The 17624-nt window shown below is 46.4% G+C and overlaps 1 protein-coding gene across 1 annotated transcript in view; it reads left to right on the top strand.

The window, feature by feature from the left end:
- Window positions 1-17624, top strand: part of Farp1 (FERM, ARH/RhoGEF and pleckstrin domain protein 1) — a 200605-nt gene that overhangs the window by 112692 nt on the left and 70289 nt on the right. Inside the window, exons 3-4 of the mRNA XM_059273188.1 lie at window positions 11419-11461; window positions 14475-14553. Coding sequence (XP_059129171.1) covers window positions 11419-11461; window positions 14475-14553 — 122 coding nt within the window. The remainder of the gene's footprint in view (window positions 1-11418; window positions 11462-14474; window positions 14554-17624) is intronic.

The raw sequence follows: 17624 nt of genomic DNA, 5'->3' as shown, positions 1-17624 counted from the left end.
GGTCTTTAAAGTGACAGTTTCTGGGCCTGATGAACCAATCTGACTTTTAAGTCGGCATGGGTACTCATGGGAAAAAGCCTGATATTGCCCATCCGTTTCCTGTGTTCCTTCTCACTGGGAGAAGAGTGTTGCCATGGCAAGTGTGCTTTTGGTGGTTTTTATGTCAGAAACTGCGGTCATTTGGCATGACAGGTCCCTTGCTGGGTGTCCTTTGTTTATGAATAGTCACAGTCCCTTACCTTGCTTCTTCCCTGGGGGCTGGATCTGAGGCAAGATGGGGCCCTGAGAGGAACATGCCAGGTGTTATGGATTAAAAATATCTCAGGGCGAAGGGCACCTAGAACTTTCAGTGAGCCAGAAGAGGTTGTCACCACGGCAGCATGGGGCACTGCCCCTGCCAACAGGTAGTCCCAGACTGACAGGGCAGGTCCCAGTGGTGAGATGTTCTGCAAGCCATTGTTACATACTTCAAAACTTGCTAAGATGTGGGCCTATCCCATGCTGAAGCTCCCTGACACATTAAATAGAAATAGCCATAACATCCAAATGACACCTTTTAAGGGGAATTTTTCAAAGGTAATGAAAATCAAACAAGCAACTTACAAACAGGTAAAACTGAACAGCTACAGTTTTACGAGTGCTCTAGCTGAAGCCTATGGCTGACCCCATCTTAAGAAGTAGATTTGGGAGCTGGAGAGATGGCTCAGAGGTTAAGAGCACTGGCAGCTCTTCCAGAGGTCCTGAGTTCAGTTCCCAGCAACCACATGGTGGCTCACAACCATCTATAATGGGATCTGATGCCCTCTTCTGGCATGTAGGAATATATGTAGACAGAACACTGTATATATAATAAATCTTTAAAAAAATAAATAAAAGAAGGAGGAGGAGAAGAAGAAGATGATGATGATTTGGTTGTTTCGGGTTTTTTGGGTTTTTTTTTTTTTTTTTTTTGGTTTTTTTTGTTTGGTTTTTTGAGACAGGGTTTCTCAATAGTTTTGGTGCCTGTCCTAGATCTTGCTCTGTAGACCAGGCTGGCCTCGAATTCACAGAGATCCGCCTGGCTCTGCCTCCCAAATGCTGGGATTAAAGGTGTGCATCACCGCCACCTGGCTGGTTGTATCTTAATAGTAGAGACTAGCATGCACAAGGCCTAGAGTCCCCAGCACGCCGCCACATTAGTTAATTTAAAAAATAGAAATCTCAGGGTTAAGATTTTAGGCAGCCAGGTAACCTTGCCCCCAAGACTCGGGCATGCCTTGCCCTTATTACAGAACTTCCCTTTGCGTAGATCTGGAATAGCAAGATCTCTGTAATGTGCTCAGCACACAGCTGTGTAGGTTGAGCTTGTACCGTAATGGACTTTGTGCTTCAGCGTACAGCTGTCTTGTCTTTTTCATCTGAAGTTCCTTGTAAGTTACTAGAAACACACTCTAACCTGTAGTTCAGTGTTGGGTGCTGGGTATGCATACTCATCTAGATTGAAAGGGGTTCTTCGGATTGAACCAGGTACGAGTCAGTCCTGGGTTGGATGCTAGTTTTGACAGACCATGAGCATGAATGCGCTTCACTTGGTGAGAGGAATTTAAATATTGTTGGATGTGTCTTATGTCAGGAAGGGTTACAGAATGAAAAGTTAGAAATCATTGGTGGGTGGGAAGCCTGTTATGAAACACTGTGATCTCATTTGGGTTTTGAAAGTGTCTGCCCTTTGATAGCACCAAACATGACACTGAACAAGAGATCTGGAAATGTGTACCAAGGCCTTGATTCTCAAATGTGATCCTCAGAGCTGCAGGCCGCATCAGCATCCCCAGAAACTGGCTGCAGGTGCATATGCTCAGGCTGCCTTGGATCACTCAGGGAGCAGAGTCCAAGGGTGCATATCTAAGCAAGTCTCAGGGTTGGGTGCAGTGGCACTCGCCTCTTGTTCCCGCACTTAGGAGGCTGATGATCCCTGAGTCTAGGAGTTCAAGAGCCACCCAGTCAACACATCTGGACCCGTCTCAAGGACTTAGGGTATAGTTCATTGTAGAGCTCTTATCTCGCTTGCACAGTGTCCTGGGTCCACTTCCCGTCCCCAAAATGAAAGAGACTTTAGCGAGGAGGCCTGATGGAGTGCACTTTTGAACTCCTTAGAGTTACAGACCAGCTAGGGCTATGCGGTGAGACCCTGTCTCCTTTCAGATGGGGGGAGGGGCTTTGTATAAAGAATTTAAAATCAAGAAGTCCAAGCCCTTAGGATGAATTTGACACTCTGCTTGGAGGCCCACTTCACTAAACAACCAGCTGTGGAAGGCAGATGACTTTTGTACTAACAGATAAATTTGGTTTTTGTTTTTGAAACAGGATCAGTCTTTATAGCCCCGGTAGACCAGGTGCTCACTGGGTAACCCAGCCTGGCCTCAAATCCATGGCAACCTCAGCCTTCTCGGTGCTGAGAGTTACAGATATGAGCCATCCTACCCATTCAGAGGATTTTTTTTTAATCCATAGGTTTTTACATATCATGCCATGACTTTGGACTTGTTTATCAGACCTTTTTCATTCATTTTAAAATACTTTCAAATTTTTTTATTTTTCTTTCTAGAAGTTAGTTCATTGTGAACATATGGAGACTTCTATTTTGTTTTGTTGGGTTTTTAGTTAATTCCATAATGGTTGAGGAGTGTAGTTTGTATGATATAACACTTTTTAAAATAATTGGCTCACAGCCCAGAACATGACCCATTTTGGTAAGTAGTTTATATGCACACGAAAAGGATGTAAACACATGCTGCTTAGCGGCATTTCCGGCAGTGATGGACCACACATATGAAAGCATTCCTGTGAGATGATAGTAAAGCTGAGAAATCCAGTGGTCTACCATGACGCTGGCACGATGCACTTCTTGTGAGGCTGGTGCTGATGAACCAGCCTCCTGCCTTCCGGGTTAATAAGTAGGGCAGCTGTGGGATGCTTTCCTGTGCTGCAAGGATTTCGGTGTGAGCAGCTGTTTGTCCATCCAAGGTTTTGTTGTTGTTTTGTTTTTAACCTCTCATAACCTCTTCTCTAAGAGTTTAGCTTGGGCTTTTTACATCTTCTACATCTCAGTGTTTTAAGTGGATAGGTCTAGAAATTGGGGTCGTATTTTTCTCCAGTGCCTCTGTATCTTAGTTCTGGGTTAGTTTTTATTTGAGTTTTTACTTCAGGCCTTCTTTTTCTGTGTTCTGTATCTGGTGGCTTCGGTTGCTAGTTGAACGCTAGATCCTGTGAACTTGCACTGTGGGATGCTGGCCGCCTTTGTCCTCCTGTGTATTCTGTTGAGCTTGTTCTGGGTGCAGACACTTGGAAACTGTTTGTACCTTTTAGACTTAAACTCTAAAGCTGGTTAGGTGGGATGCTAAGTCTGCTCTAAAGTATTTATTCTCAGCTACTAAAGCCTGTCTCCTCACGACTGTCTGGAGGCCCACCAAGTCATGGGATTTTCTAGACTGGCTGGTGGGAGTCTACGCTATTCCTGGCTTCCTATGCGCCAGATACTGTTACCTCTGATACGTCCCATAGGCTTTTCTGCTCTTGACCGCTCTCCTGTCACTCAAGGGCAGCTCTGCAGCTCTCCCAGCTCCTGTTTTTGGTAACTGTCCACTTTGTAGTGCTCTGCTCTGAGAATTTCCAAGATTAGCGCCCTACTGTGTGACGGTGAACTCTAGACTTTAGATGAGTTTCCATCACACAGATTGTATGTTTCCTGTGTATGCCGTAGGTGATGAAGGAAGTTCAGAGTAGCATGCAGTTTCTATTTTTAAACAAGCATTTCAGACTAGAGGAGGCGTTTGTGGGTGTGTTATCTGTGCGTTTTAGAAGAAGTTACTTGCTTGTAAGCATGAAAAGTGCTAAGTAAGAAGACAGGGATGGAGACGCTCACGGTAAAGTGCCTGTCACACAAGCACGAGGACCTGAGTTTGGGGCTCTGGCACCCGTGTGGAAACCAGGAGCAGCTGAGTATGTCGGTGACTCCAGCCTGAGGTGGGGGTGGGATGGCGGGCCGTCGGTCTAGGCAAATTGGTGAGCTCTAGATTCCTTCCGTGAAAGACCCTGTCTCAAAAAGGGGGTGGAGGAGTGGAGAATGCTAGAGGAAGACAACTGATGTTGTCTCTGGTCTCCATATGCACAGATGCACACTCACTCCTCTGTGTGTGTGTGTGTGTGTGTGTGTGTGTGTGTGTGTGTGTGTGTGTTCACACATACATACACACAATACAGGATGACAAACAGAGAGATAAACTTACATTGAGTCATTAGAAGGAAGCCTTTTATGCTCCAGAAAAGACAGACATTTGAACATAACCACACACATGTGCATGCATGCATGCACGCACGCGCGCGCACACACACACTTGGCCAAAGCTTGTACAAAGTAACTATACTGTTAGGAACATTAAATGAGATGTCCAGGGCCTGGTGGCACAGTGGGCACAATGGTTGTCTCTTCCGTGACCCCTCCCGAGAGCTCACACTATTCCCATGGCCTGCAAAGACAGTGCCAGGGATGGTGATGTGCCTCCCCTCACTTCACCTCCCCTCACCCTGCCTCCCCTCACCCCGCCTCCCCTCACCCTGCCTCACCCTCCCTCCTCTCCCCCTCCCTCCCCCACCTTACCTCACCTCCCCCTCCCTCACCCCACCCCACCTCCCCTGTCCTCCACCCCCCCTTTGACACTGAGTGTGAAAGCCCTGCTTACCACAGAATATTCATTCAGTACACACTTTCCAAAGTGAGAAAAGAACCTTAGAGACAAAACAGATTTGGAGAGAAATTGAGAACTGACTGAAATGGGCAAGCCAAGGAAGATGGGCTGGGAAGCCATGTTGAGCTGAACTGTAGACCCCTTAGCTGAATTTGTTTGCTGATGTTCTGGTGCCCAACATCCAGATTCTCGGCATGGGAGTGTCATTTGGGGACATGATCTTGAAATAGGTGACTGGGTTAAATTGAGGTCATTAGTGTAGACCCTAATCCAGTCTGACTTCTGTGTCCTTCTGAGGGTGGACACAGAAGGTCACAATGGGTGGCAGCCACCTGTGAGCTGGAGACTTCTCTGGCAAAAACAAACCAAGCTGTGAGGAAATAGATTCTGTTGTTAAAACCCTAACCCCTGACCGGGGAGTTTGGTCACCACAGCCCAGATAAACTAGAGCAACAGGGCTTCAGATCTCAATAAGCAAAGATGTTCAACTCCGTAAGTTCCTCCTTGAGTCCCACAGGCTAGGAGTGTGGTAGCCAGAAGTCCACGCTGGTTGGAACCACATTCTTTCCCAGTCAGCTCTATGGGCTTGCAGACATGCCCCAGAGCGAGCATACTGATTTCAGAGAGGGCCAGTCAAATGGGAGGCAGGTCAGGAAGTTCCGGGTGTCAGCCTCTGGAGACCCACGGACAGGGCAGTTAGTGTGAAGCTGAGCAGGTTGGCTCAGCTCTGCGTGGGCTCCTGGGACCTGGCTGGTAACTGAGCCCAGCTCTCTTTACTTTAGTAGAGCGCATCCAGGACATCACTTTCCCTGCTTTCCTTTCCTTTTGGGTGCTCCAGGCTCATCCATCCACCAAAGCTCAGGTCCTGCCTCATAGGTAGATTGAAAGAGAATGGCCCCATAGGCTCGTAGGAGGTGGCACCATTAGGAGCTTTGGCATTGTAGGTGTGGCTTTGTTTTGAAGAAGTATATCACTGAGGGCAGGATTTAAGGTTTCAGATGTTCAAGCTAGACCCAGTGTCTTACAATCTCTCCCTGCTGCCTGTGGATCCAGATGTAGAACTCTCAGCTCCTTCTCCAGCACCATGTCTGCCTGCATGCTGTCAAGCTTCCTGCCAAGAGGATAATGGACTAAAACCTCTGAACTGCAAGCCAGCCCCAGTTAAATGTTTTCCTTTATAAAAGTTGCCGTGGTCATGGTGTCTCTTCACAGCAATAGAAACCCTAACTAAGACAATAGGTGAGGCTGTCTCCCTCAGCTGTTGTGTGCTAGGCTGGCCTCTCCCCTGGCTGGCTCAGCTGGCCTATGATTGATGCCTTGATGTCACTTCAGGGCTCCTCAGCCCAAGCCTGATTAATCTTTGGAGCTCATGTTCACAGACCTGTATGCTATAAAACCACGTGCTCGGTTTGGCTCAAACCACCATGTGCATTTGATGTTTTCTAGAGAAATGCCAAAAACAGAGAGGGATGTTTAGAAACAATTCATAAAATTGGCGGCTCCCTTGCTGGCACATGGTAGATCTGCCCTTTGCAGAAGTTTGGGCATGTTCTGTGAGTATCAGCAGCAAGAGAGCTCTTGGTGACGGGTCCTCAGTGTAGCTACAGAGACTGAGGGCCACAGGGTTCATGTGGGGATCCCCAGAAGGGTCACAGGTTAACTCGCTCTCTCTCACACTATATGACTGTTGGGAGCATTCAGCCCTGAGCCTTGGATCCTCTGACTTCATAGGGAAACAGTGACACACAGACTTAGGAATGTCACTTCCCTGGGTCTGCCTTGGACATGTCTTCCTCTCTTACAGCATACAAACTGTTCTTTCTGGTCCACACCAGTGTCCTGGGCTTCCTCTCTTCATATCCACCGAGGTCTCCCAGCTCCTCTTGCCCGTGTGTTCGACCCTCGTCTTAGCAAGTCTTACCTGAGTCTTTTCTATTGTCATCCTAGTTTTCATTCTGTATCCTCCCAGCGGAGACTCAGGAAAGCTCACATTCCTTCCCTGCCCACTGGACTTCCAGGCCACCGCTGAACTGAGAGACTCCCAGGTGTGCTGGCAGACGCCTCTGGTTTGACAGCTGTCATACCTGTCCTTCTGGAAACACTGCCGTTCCCTGGTTCACAGAGTTCATGTGCCGCAAGTCCATAGTGTAAGGAGGCAGGGCTTCTGAGAGGTGGTTTGGTCACATGGGCGGAGCCCTTGTGGATGGAGTAGGGTCCATTTAAAAGAGGTCACAGGAGTCTGGTGTGGTGGCACATGCCTTTAATCCTAGCACTCAGGAGGCAGAGACTGGGCAGACCTCTGAGTTCAAGACCAGTCTGGTCTGCATATCGAGTTCCAGGCGAGACAGAGTTGCATAGTGACATCCTATCTCAGAAAGAGATGGCGCCTAAGGGAGGACCAAGGATGCTGGGCCATTTCACCCCCTCTTATACGTGAGCGTACAGCTAAAAGATACGGTGAACCAGGACTCGGGCCTCCTCTGGGACATCCCAGCCTCTAGAATTATGAGGTGTCAGTTTCTGTTGTTGATAAGCCATCCAGCCTGTGGCATTTTGTTACAGCAGCTCAGACGGCTTGAGACAGGTACCAGAGGTGTTCATCCGTGCCTACTCTCAGGGTGCCACATGTGTGGGGTCAACAGAGCAAATTCCAAATGAGAAATTAGTTGTCAGCCTCCTGAGCTCCAGACATACACATCCTCCCATTTCCCACCGCTTCTTGGATGATCTTGGAGCATTCCTAGGTCCTTGCATCCCTGGCCCTTTCCTAGGACTTCCTGTCTAGGAATGACATCAGCAACTAGCCAGAGGCCTATAGCAGAAATCTTGGTGTCTTGTCTCTTCCTTTAGCTGTCTTATCCAGCTTACCAATAAATTCCATTGGTTTTTAGATAAGGAGCCTGCCTTCCTGATACAATAGGAACCAAGCTTCCTCCTTTATACCGACCGCACTTGACCACACTTCTGTGATAACAGCCTTGTTCTGTTCACGTGCACCCGAGGATACATAGCGAATGGGGGCCAGACCTACAGAGGGCGACTGTTTCAAACAAACGTAAACTACCAAGACCATAATTCTTACTGCCTACCTGGTAATACTTCATGTAGATGTACATTCCATTTACTTGTTTTATTTAGGCTATTGTTAAAAAAATTCAGTCATAAAAATGTTAAAATTAGCACTCTTTAGATACACATTTTTGTGTGCATAAATGCGTGATTTACAGACATGGATGACTCCATGGCGGGAGATTCAAAGGGACACCTTCAGAACACCTTCTGGAACAGCTCCAGTAGAGCTGTACCTATACATCTACCTGGAAATAAGAGTAAGGTGATGCCTCCCTGTGCCCTGGCCATCCTCAGTGAAACACACACGCACACATGCACACACAGTACATGCAGTGTATCTTGTTGTTTGAGATGGCGTTGTTTTGGTTTGCATTTCCAGCACAAATCATTCTCCAGTGTCAGCATTTTCTTCTTTGCCTTTGAAATTTTCTCTTTGCAAATACCCGTCAGTCTTGACATCATTTTCTACAGGCGACTTCTCTGTTTTTCTAACCTTTCCTTTGACCATGGGAGTTTTAACCTTGTTTCTGTCCTATATATAGAAAGAATCCCTTTCAACTGACCGGCAGTTCAAGGAGAGTTTTTCAGAAAGAATACATCAAATGGGATTGTGTGCTTAACTTATGTTTTATTAATGAGGCCAGCTGTTTTTTTCTCTGATTTGAACTCCATGCAAGGAGTGTGCAGATGAGAAAGAGCTGGAATGTGGGGGTGGGTGAACCCAGTTCAGTCTGCCTCTTTGAGTTCTGGTTGGGGCACCTGGGACAAATTATGTACCATGTATGGCTCAGGTTTCTCTCCTGGGTAACAGGAATCCATTGACTTGCTTTGAGAGGTAGATAACTTTAGGTACCATGTGATGTGATGTATGGTAGTCTGTAAATACTTATCCCCTCTCTTGTCCCTCAAGGAGTTCCTATTCTGTGTATGGATTTCGTTTCTCAAAGAAGCATGCATATTTCACTCAGCTAGTAACTGTAGCTGAAGTTTTCTCCAGTCCTGCCTGGCCCACAGTCAGGACAAATCTCTCTCACCTGCCAGTCCCACAGCTGCTCAGACCCGACCAAGTAAACACAGAGACTTATATTGTTTACAAACTGTATGGCTGTGGAAGGCTTCTTGCTAACTGTTCTTATATCTTAAATTAACCCATTTCTATTAATCTATACTTTGCCACGTGGCTGGTGGCTTACTGGCATCTTACTTGTTGGTACTCATGGCAGCGGCTGTCAGCATCTCCTCACTCAGCCTTCCTGTTCCCAGAATTCTCTTCTCTGCTTGTCCTGCCTATACTTCCTGCCTGGCTACTGGCCAATCAGCATTTTATTTATGCAGAGAGATATCCACAGCACTTTTCTTTTTTTCAAAAAGGAAGGTTTTAACTTTCACATAACAATTACATATAACAAAAGTTATCAAGCAAGAATTACAGTTATAATATCTAGTCTATTTATATTTGGCAAAATTAAAGAAGATATTCTATCCTATATTTGTGAGTCTAAGGTTTCATTTCTAACTTATCTTTTATCATAACTAAGGAAATTTATCTAGTCTTCAACTACATCAAAGACCTCAGAAGGATATAATACTACCTGAGAAATGGAAGAAGGATGCAAGCAACTTTCAGGAGTCTTGCGAGAGTAGACAGAGACAGCTGGCAGCCTGTACAGTCATCCAGATTTCTTTTGTAAAGTTGGGGCATCTGTCTTCAGCCCATAGGCCTAGAGTCTCTCAGCTACTTCTCTCTGTGTCCTGTAGAATGTCTGACAGTTTCCTCTGCAAAGCAGGAACCTGAAGGACCATTTTTGCCAAGCAAAGTTCAGTGGTCACCTTTTCATGGGTCCTGCACGTCCAGTTGATACATTTTTTCAAGCAGTCCAGGCAAGAACAATTTCTTGCCCAAATGGCTATTTTTTCCAAGGTGAAGATAAACTCCATATGGAGTGTCTTCGATGCCCATCCTCCTCTCTGAAGTAAATCCAGTGCTGCCAGGAACAGACATGTCTCACTGTCCAGAGAGTCTAAATTTTTAAAACATTTTAAATGCCATATTCTGTATGTCTTTGAAGTGTTTGAAGATTACCTGTCTATCTGAAATATATCTATGTGTACCTAGAAAACTTAACTAACGGGCTTGGCGGGAGCTGAAGAGAAACTCTCCAGCTACAAGTAACCATGTGATCATTCATTAATCACTCATTTGTTAATGTTTTCTAAATAGGTAAATATGATAAAAGCACAAATAAGAGTAGAAATGTCTTAGTTTTTTTAAATGTTCATTTTTATTATTATTTTTCATTTGTGCAGCTGTATGTCTACATGTGGGTATGTGCACATGAGTGCAGGTGCCCACAGAGGCTCCAAACATCAGATCCCCTGGAGCTGGACTGACAGACGGTGTGAGCCGCCTGGCATGGGTGCTGGGAACTGCACTTGGGCCCTCTGGAGCCCTTAGTTGCTAAGCCCTCTCAGCAGCCCCGAAAGTTTCTTTGTTTTCAGTTCTTTAGTTTTTTTGCATTGCTCCGAGCCTCGTGTCTACTGAGCAAGCATTCCACTGTTGCAGGCACGTCCACCCCGTCAGCTGTTCATCTGCACTTAAGAGAGGTGTTTAGCCGGGCGGTGGTGGCGCACGCCTTTAATCCCAGCACTCGGGAGACAGAGCCAGGAGGATCTCTCTGAGTTCAAGGCCAGCCTGGTCTACAGAGCGAGATCCGGGACAGGCACCAAAACTACACAGAGAAACCCTGTCTCAAAAAACCAAAAGAAGCGCCGGGCGGTGGTGGCGCACGCCTTTAATCCCAGCACTCGGGAGGCAGAGGCAGGCGGATCTCTGTGAGTTCGAGGCCAGCCTGGTCTCCAAAGCGAGTTCCAGGAAAGGCGCAAAGCTACACAGAGAAACCCTGTCTTGAAAAACCCAAAAAAAAAAAAAAAAAAAAAAAAAAAAAAAAAAAAAAAAGAAAAGAAAAGGAAGGGTGTTTATACATATGTGTTCTATGTATATAAGTGTTTTGCCTACATGTATGTAAGTGTACCACATCCATGTAACACACAGAGCGGCCAGAAGCGGTGTCAGGTTCCCTGGAACTGGAGTTACTGGTGGTTGTGAGTAACCGTGTGGGTGTTGCTTGAACCCAGGTCCTTTAGAAGAACAGCCAGTGCTCTTAACCAGTGCTCTTAACCAGCGCTCTTAACGGCTGAGCCACGGCCCCTTAAAAAGGTTTTAATTGTAAAGTTCAGACATAGAACCTGCAGATGATATAAAAGGAAGTAGCGGAGGCTGGAGCGGTGGTCCTCTTCCAGAGGACCTGGGTTCAGCATGCAGCACGCACACCATGGCTCACAACCATGTGTAACCCCAGTTCTGGGGGATCCGACACCCTCTTCTGACGTCAAGGAGTAATGCACGTATGTTATGCACAGACATATGTGCAGGCAAAATATCCATACACAGAAAATAATAAAAAAAAATTTAAAGGAGGTAGCAGTGTAAAATATTCTAGAGGAAAAAATGCTCACAATCAGAGATTCTAAAAGTATTTCATTTCAGTGGCTTAAAATGGTCTCAGAATCTGCACCTTGCACTGAAGTTGCTTTCTGTTTGCTCTTCTTCCCTCCTTAGGTGTGGCTGGACCTCCTGAAGCCCATTGCAAAACAGATTCGAAGTAAGTAGCTCCTTCCTGTGACTCCCATGAGGAGGTGTCTGTCTGTCTGTGACATGAAACACTAGAGACACGGATTCTTTTCTCCTTGTGACACTTGTCACTACCGACGAACCCACCGACTGTTGAAACACGTGACGTCTGCCGTTTTCATACAGAGTACTTTGGTAATAAAAACGGTGCTTGGAAAGTCAGATACCATCTTGATTAATGACTAATGCTTGCCATTAAGCCTTGGAATCACTGAGCTTGTCTCATCTGTGCTGTTTGCTGTTTTATTGTCAGGTTCTCAGGGGAAGGGTGGAGCCTGCTATTCATAAAACAGATTTGAGGTTTTCTAGTCTCCCTCTTCAAAGCCTATGAAATCAGAATGCTAGTTTTGTTTGAGGAGAAAGTGCTTAATTGTGTGTGTGTGTGTGTGTGTGTATCTGATCAGCAAGCAGAGCTCTAATGTGAGTCCAGCCTGCATATTTGAAGAGATTAAGAGAGCTGTGGAAACAATAGGAAAAAGGAAGCTTGTTTTTCACTCTCCTCCTCCCAGCCCCTGAGCACCAGCTTATCATTCTCACTGCTTTGAGAAAAGCTGTGTTCTTAAAGTCATCCCAAATGGCCCGGATCAAGTGGATGAGTCCAGAGCTGCAGGCTTCCATTACACTGGGCCCCACGCCCTAGCTCACGATCTCTGATTAAGAAACACCTCCGGGCCATCCCTAGCTATGGCTGTGGATGTAAAGAGATGCAGCATGGTCTGTGGGGCCTCCTGCCACTGAAATTGACACTCATCTCCAGTCATTTAAATTAAGCAATGACTCACACTAAATAGTGAGAAGCCTATTCCCTTACTGTTTCTGGGACATAGTAAGGGGAGTTGGGGGACACACTGCTGAGAACAGCCCCCCATGATTGACCAGTGCAGGGAGCACAGGACCTAGAATCTTCATGCTTCTCTCCATGAATCCAGAAGATTGTCATATATCTTTGTAGTGATTCATGAGGGGCCCCCTTGTGGTGTCACAGCATCCATGGTTGTAAGGTCATAACTGGATGGGGGTGTTAGCTGTATGTCTCCTCTGTGTGCTGTGATGGGCTCTGTGTGACAAAGCCATCCCTTGGTGTTGACAAGAAAGATTTTCCTGGCCTTGGGTTCCTTTGGACTTGATCTCATCCCACATGGTTGTTCTGTGCTCAAGGACTGACTGATGTGAAAGGGTGCATTCTCTCTCCCCTCATGCAGTGCACCCTCTCCCTGTACACCAGGCTGGCCTTACACTCTCACAGCTTGTGCCACCATGTCCCCTCATTTTAGAGTTAAGTTGGGAATATCTCAAGATCCTTAGTGACAGCATTTCTGTGTTTTGACTTTAAAAAGAAAAACAAAAGTATATGTAAAGTGTTTTGTATGTCTATGCACTGTCCGCATGCAATGCCCAAGGAGGCCAGAAGAGGGTACCAGATCCCCTGGGAAAGGTTAGTTGTGAGTGCTGTGGGTGCTAGGAATGGAACCCAAGTCCTCTGAAAGAGCAGCCAGTGCCCTTAACTACTGAACCATCCTTTCAGTCTCCATACCTTGTCCTTTCTTCATAACTTTTTGTACATGGCCAACATCTTTAGAGTATACTGCTATTTCTATTTCTTTCTAAACTTGACATGTGACCACAAAATTGTGTCCTGAAATCTAGTGAGTGTGTGTGTGTGTGTGTGTGTGTGTGTGTGTGTGTGTGTGTGTTCATTGCAAAACATAGAAGGGCACTTTCTAGTTTTGTAGTAAGCACTGCTGGTAAAATTTGGATTCCATGGAGCTAGGATAGTACCTCAGCTGTCTAGAACTTGCTTTGCATGCGCCAAGGCCTCAGGTTTTATCCCCCAGCCTGCCCCTCACTCCCATCATGCCCCTCACTCCCATTATGCTCCTCACTCCCATCATGCTCCTCACTCCCATCATGCCCCTCACTCCCATCATGCTCCTCACTCCCATCATGCCCCTCAATCCCATCATGCCCATGACTCTCATCATGCCCCTCACTTCCATCATGCCCATGGCTTCCATCATGCCCCTCAATCCCATCATGCCCCTCAATCCCATCATGCCCCTCACTCCCATCACATCATTGATAGCACTTACCTGGTGTTGCTGTGGTTCCGGAGGGCAGTCCCTCTGAGACTGTTATATCAGAGTCTCACTTACATTGCAAATCACTATGTTATAATTTGTTTGTCTTTCTGCCTTAATTCTGAAGTTCTCTACCCTATTCTCCCTCCAGGCCCCAGGTACTTCCTGACTCTGTCCCAGCTCCTTGGAAATATGTGTGAGACAGTAAAGGCCCTTGACCATCGTAGGCAGAGCCCTGGCACTTTTGTATTTCCTCCTCAGGGCTCAGGAGCTAGAAACGCATTTGATAGAGTGGTAGCAGCCATGCTTTGTAGACAGCTGCATACCCTAAACTGTATCAGATGATTCGAGGCTACCCATGGAGAAAGGGAGCTGGCCTGCAAGGTGTGGTGGCATTTGCCTTTGACCCAGTCATCAAGAGTCAGGCAGGCAGATCTCCATGAGTTTGAAGCTTGCAGGAGTTACAGAGTAAGCTCCTGCATAAAACAAACAACAAACCATAAACATCTGGTGGAACACAGCTGACTGGTGTTAAATCCCCAGTGTAACTTAGCTCCAGAGGAAATGGTGGAACCCTTGAATGTGTGCAGACTTCTTGTCAGTCCTTTCTTAGAACACTGATTTCCTGTCTGAAGATGTGTGTGTTAGCACACAGTCATTTTTAGGGGTTTCTTGTGTGAAACCTGTCTGAATCCTGTTAAGAGTGCTTCAGAGGATCGGAATTCAGTTCCCAGCACACACAGTGGGCAGCTCACAAACACCTGTGGCCGTTCTAGATGGCTGGGTGGTGGTGGCCAGACTTTGGGAACTGTGGAACAACAATGATGAGCCTCGGAAAGTCTTTCTTTGGTGACTTGGGAAACACTGATCAGTACACACCTTAATGGTTTTTGTTGTTCTTTTCAGGGCCAAAGCATGTTGTTGTTAAGTTCGTGGTGAAATTCTTCCCACCTGACCACACGCAACTCCAAGAAGAACTCACAAGGTTAGTAGCTGTCAACTGGACCTTTTTCACTGTAGTGTATAGCGGGAAAGCGAACACTAATTTCTAATCGACTAAACATTTCCGTAATGTTTATTTGACCACGTCTCTTCCGTGCTTAGTGGTGTAGCCTTTCTCTTTTCCATCTATGCCTACAGAATGAAGGAGAAGACCATGCTTTTCCTGCAGCCTGGTTTCTTTATGGCTGATTATGAAGTGAGGTGGCTTCATTATCTGTCATACCACCCCCCCTCGACCCAGTCATTTTTAGGAGTTTCTTGTGTGAAACCAGTCTGAATTCTGTTAAGAGTGCTTCAGAGGATCGGAATTCAGTTCCCAGCACACACAGTGGGCAGCTCACAAACACCTGTAACTCCAGCTCCAGGAGATCTGATGTCCTCTTCTGGCTTCTCTGAGTAGCTTCACACATGTGGCACGCGCGCGCGCGCACGCGCACACACACACACACACACACACACACACACACACACACACACACACACGAGGTGTGGAGGGGATTTAAAAAAATTAGAGATGTGCCCGGCGGTGGTGGCAAACACCTTTAATCCCAGCACTCGGGAGGCAGAGCCAGGCGGATCTCTGTGAATTTGAGGCCAGCCTGGTCTACAAAGTGAGTTCCAGGAAAGGCGCAAAACTACAGAGAAACCCTGTCTCGAAAAACCAGAAAAAAAAAAAAAGAGAGAGAAAAAAAAAATTAGAGATGCATCTTCTTTGCTGCTATGGGGAGGTGAATTTGACAAAGTCTTGTCATTTTCTTTGAAAATGTGGCCAAGTGGAAAGTGTTGGGTCAGGTGTGATGTGGCTGCATGCCAGCTGTGGCTGTGAAGTTACTTTATTCTCTGCCACTATTGACTGAATCCCCAGTAATCCGGACAGTAAACTTCCTCATCCAGAGTTATTTTAAGAATTGTACATTATTACACACAGAGTGACTGGAATCCAGTAGGTCGTTATAAATGTTCAGGCTCATCACCATCCTCACGGCCATCTCAGGGTCGTCATCATCATCTCCGTCTTCTCTGTCCCTGCTCCTGCTCGTTTTACAGTGTGGGACAGAGCAGGCAGCCTTCCGTTAGAGCGGCGCTGACAGCAGCATAAGCCCCCCTTCCACACTTGCCCTCCTCTGCTGTACCAGTCTGCCCGGCCAAGTTCTCATCACATGTGCCTTTCAAGCTATGACTTAAATCCAAGGCCACCACGCCTTCCTCATCACTCACAGTACAGAGCACAGGGTCTGGAGTAATTGACATTCATTTATCAAAGAGGAAGAGACGTGATTTACTTACGAGTATTTATTGCATGTGCTCTGTATTCAAAGCCTTGTTCTGTGTTCTGGAAACATGATGATGAACAGTTAAGTCTTGCGTCTCCTGAAAATAGAAAGTGATTTCACACACAACAAAATATCCAACATCAACAAATGCTCTTGAGATCATCAAAGTAGAGTGATGTGATAGGAAACAGTCAGTCTGTGACATTAGGTCGCTAGGTCTGGGCTCATCGCGAGGATGTGGTGTGAGAATACGAATTGTTTTCTGAGTAGGAACTTCACAGAGAGAAGAAAAAGCGCAGTGCCCATGGCAGGAACAAACACTGTACATCCAAATACTTGATGGCCAAAGAGGCAGGGGTATGGGGCGTAAACATGGAGGTGAGACTGCGTCCCAGTGACAGGTAGTATTGAAAAACAAGCTGCCCTGGGGATGCTGGAGTGTGGGCTGAAAGTCTCATGGGATCCAGTGAGCAAGCAGTTACCGTGTCCATCTGTGTGATGGCTTTGATCAGAGACGCTGGAAGCAATGAACGTACCAAGAAGTGGTCGTGTTTGGAGTGTATGGAGCTGCTGGACCCCAGCACGGTGGTGAGTTAGGAGCAGAGATGTAGTCATGTTTGGAATGTGTGGAGCTGCTGGACCCCGGCACGGTGATGAGTTAGAGGTGGAGTCTTAGCAAAGCAGACGGGCACTTAGATTTTTGAGCAACTAAGTGGGCTATATTGGCGGTTACTAAAACAGGAGAGCAAGGGTTAAAGGGCAGTGGCACATCCGGAGAGGCAGGAAGTCAGGGCTGGCTCTGGACAGACGACGTTTGAAGCACCTGTGACCCATCACGTGGCTGTTTCAAGAAGGACACCACATACCTGTCTTAGATTTCCACAGAGAGGTATAAACAAAGGCTTTCCCGCTAACTCAGGTTTTATGAATGAGTTACCCCCATCTACTCCAACATCCACAAACGAGTGAAGGAGTTGAAAGCACCCTGAGCGAGCCAAAGCCACCAGCCACCTGGGAACTATGGTGGATAGACTTTGGTTGAGGAGCACCAGCCAGAGCCGAAAACTAAGTCACAAGATTCCCAGAGCCAACACAGAGCCTCATGCGGTATCTTCACCAGGCTTCCTGTCTCCCAGTTTCAAGGGCAGGAACACAGGCTGAAATAAAGCCAGCCCCAGCTGGAGTCGGCTGGCAGCGGACTTTGCCCGTCTGTGAGTCCCTGGGCCCCTTTCCTGCTTTGAAAAGCAGAGGCAGGAATCTCTTTCCCATCAGAAAATCTTTCTTTACTGTCATTGTGCCTCTTTTTGACTTGAATGTATCGTTGTCTTTAGAGTTTCATGTTTTGGATGTTATGTTCTGATCTTCATTCTAAAAGTCCATATATCTTGTTACCATTAGGCCAAGTGTGCCTTTTGTGTTGGGTTTTTTGTTGTTTTGGGTTTTTCTTTGTTTTTGTTTTGGGTTTTTTTTGGGGGGTTGGTTTTCTGTTTGTTTTACCAACTTATCTGTCAAGACTTATAAACCCTTTAAGCTACATGATCTCTGCTGGATGGATGCCACAGGTTTTGTTTTCTGCTTTTGGTTTTGGTTCCCAACATCAACCAATATTTTAAGGATGTTTTCCAGAAATCCCATTCTTTTGGCTTGATACTGAACAAAATTGATCTGAGATTTCTATAAATCTCCATCACTGTCAACACAGTTTGACATCTTGGGAGTCCACTGTGTTGAGACTTCCACACCCTCAAATTCCCACATAAGGAGAAATACCACGATGGCG

This window comes from Peromyscus eremicus, chromosome 9 (assembly GCF_949786415.1).
Source record: "Peromyscus eremicus chromosome 9, PerEre_H2_v1, whole genome shotgun sequence".
NCBI lineage: Eukaryota > Metazoa > Chordata > Mammalia > Rodentia > Cricetidae > Peromyscus > Peromyscus eremicus.
The sequence above is the reverse complement of the archived record's forward strand: the minus strand, read 5'-3'. Positions and strand labels throughout refer to the sequence as shown.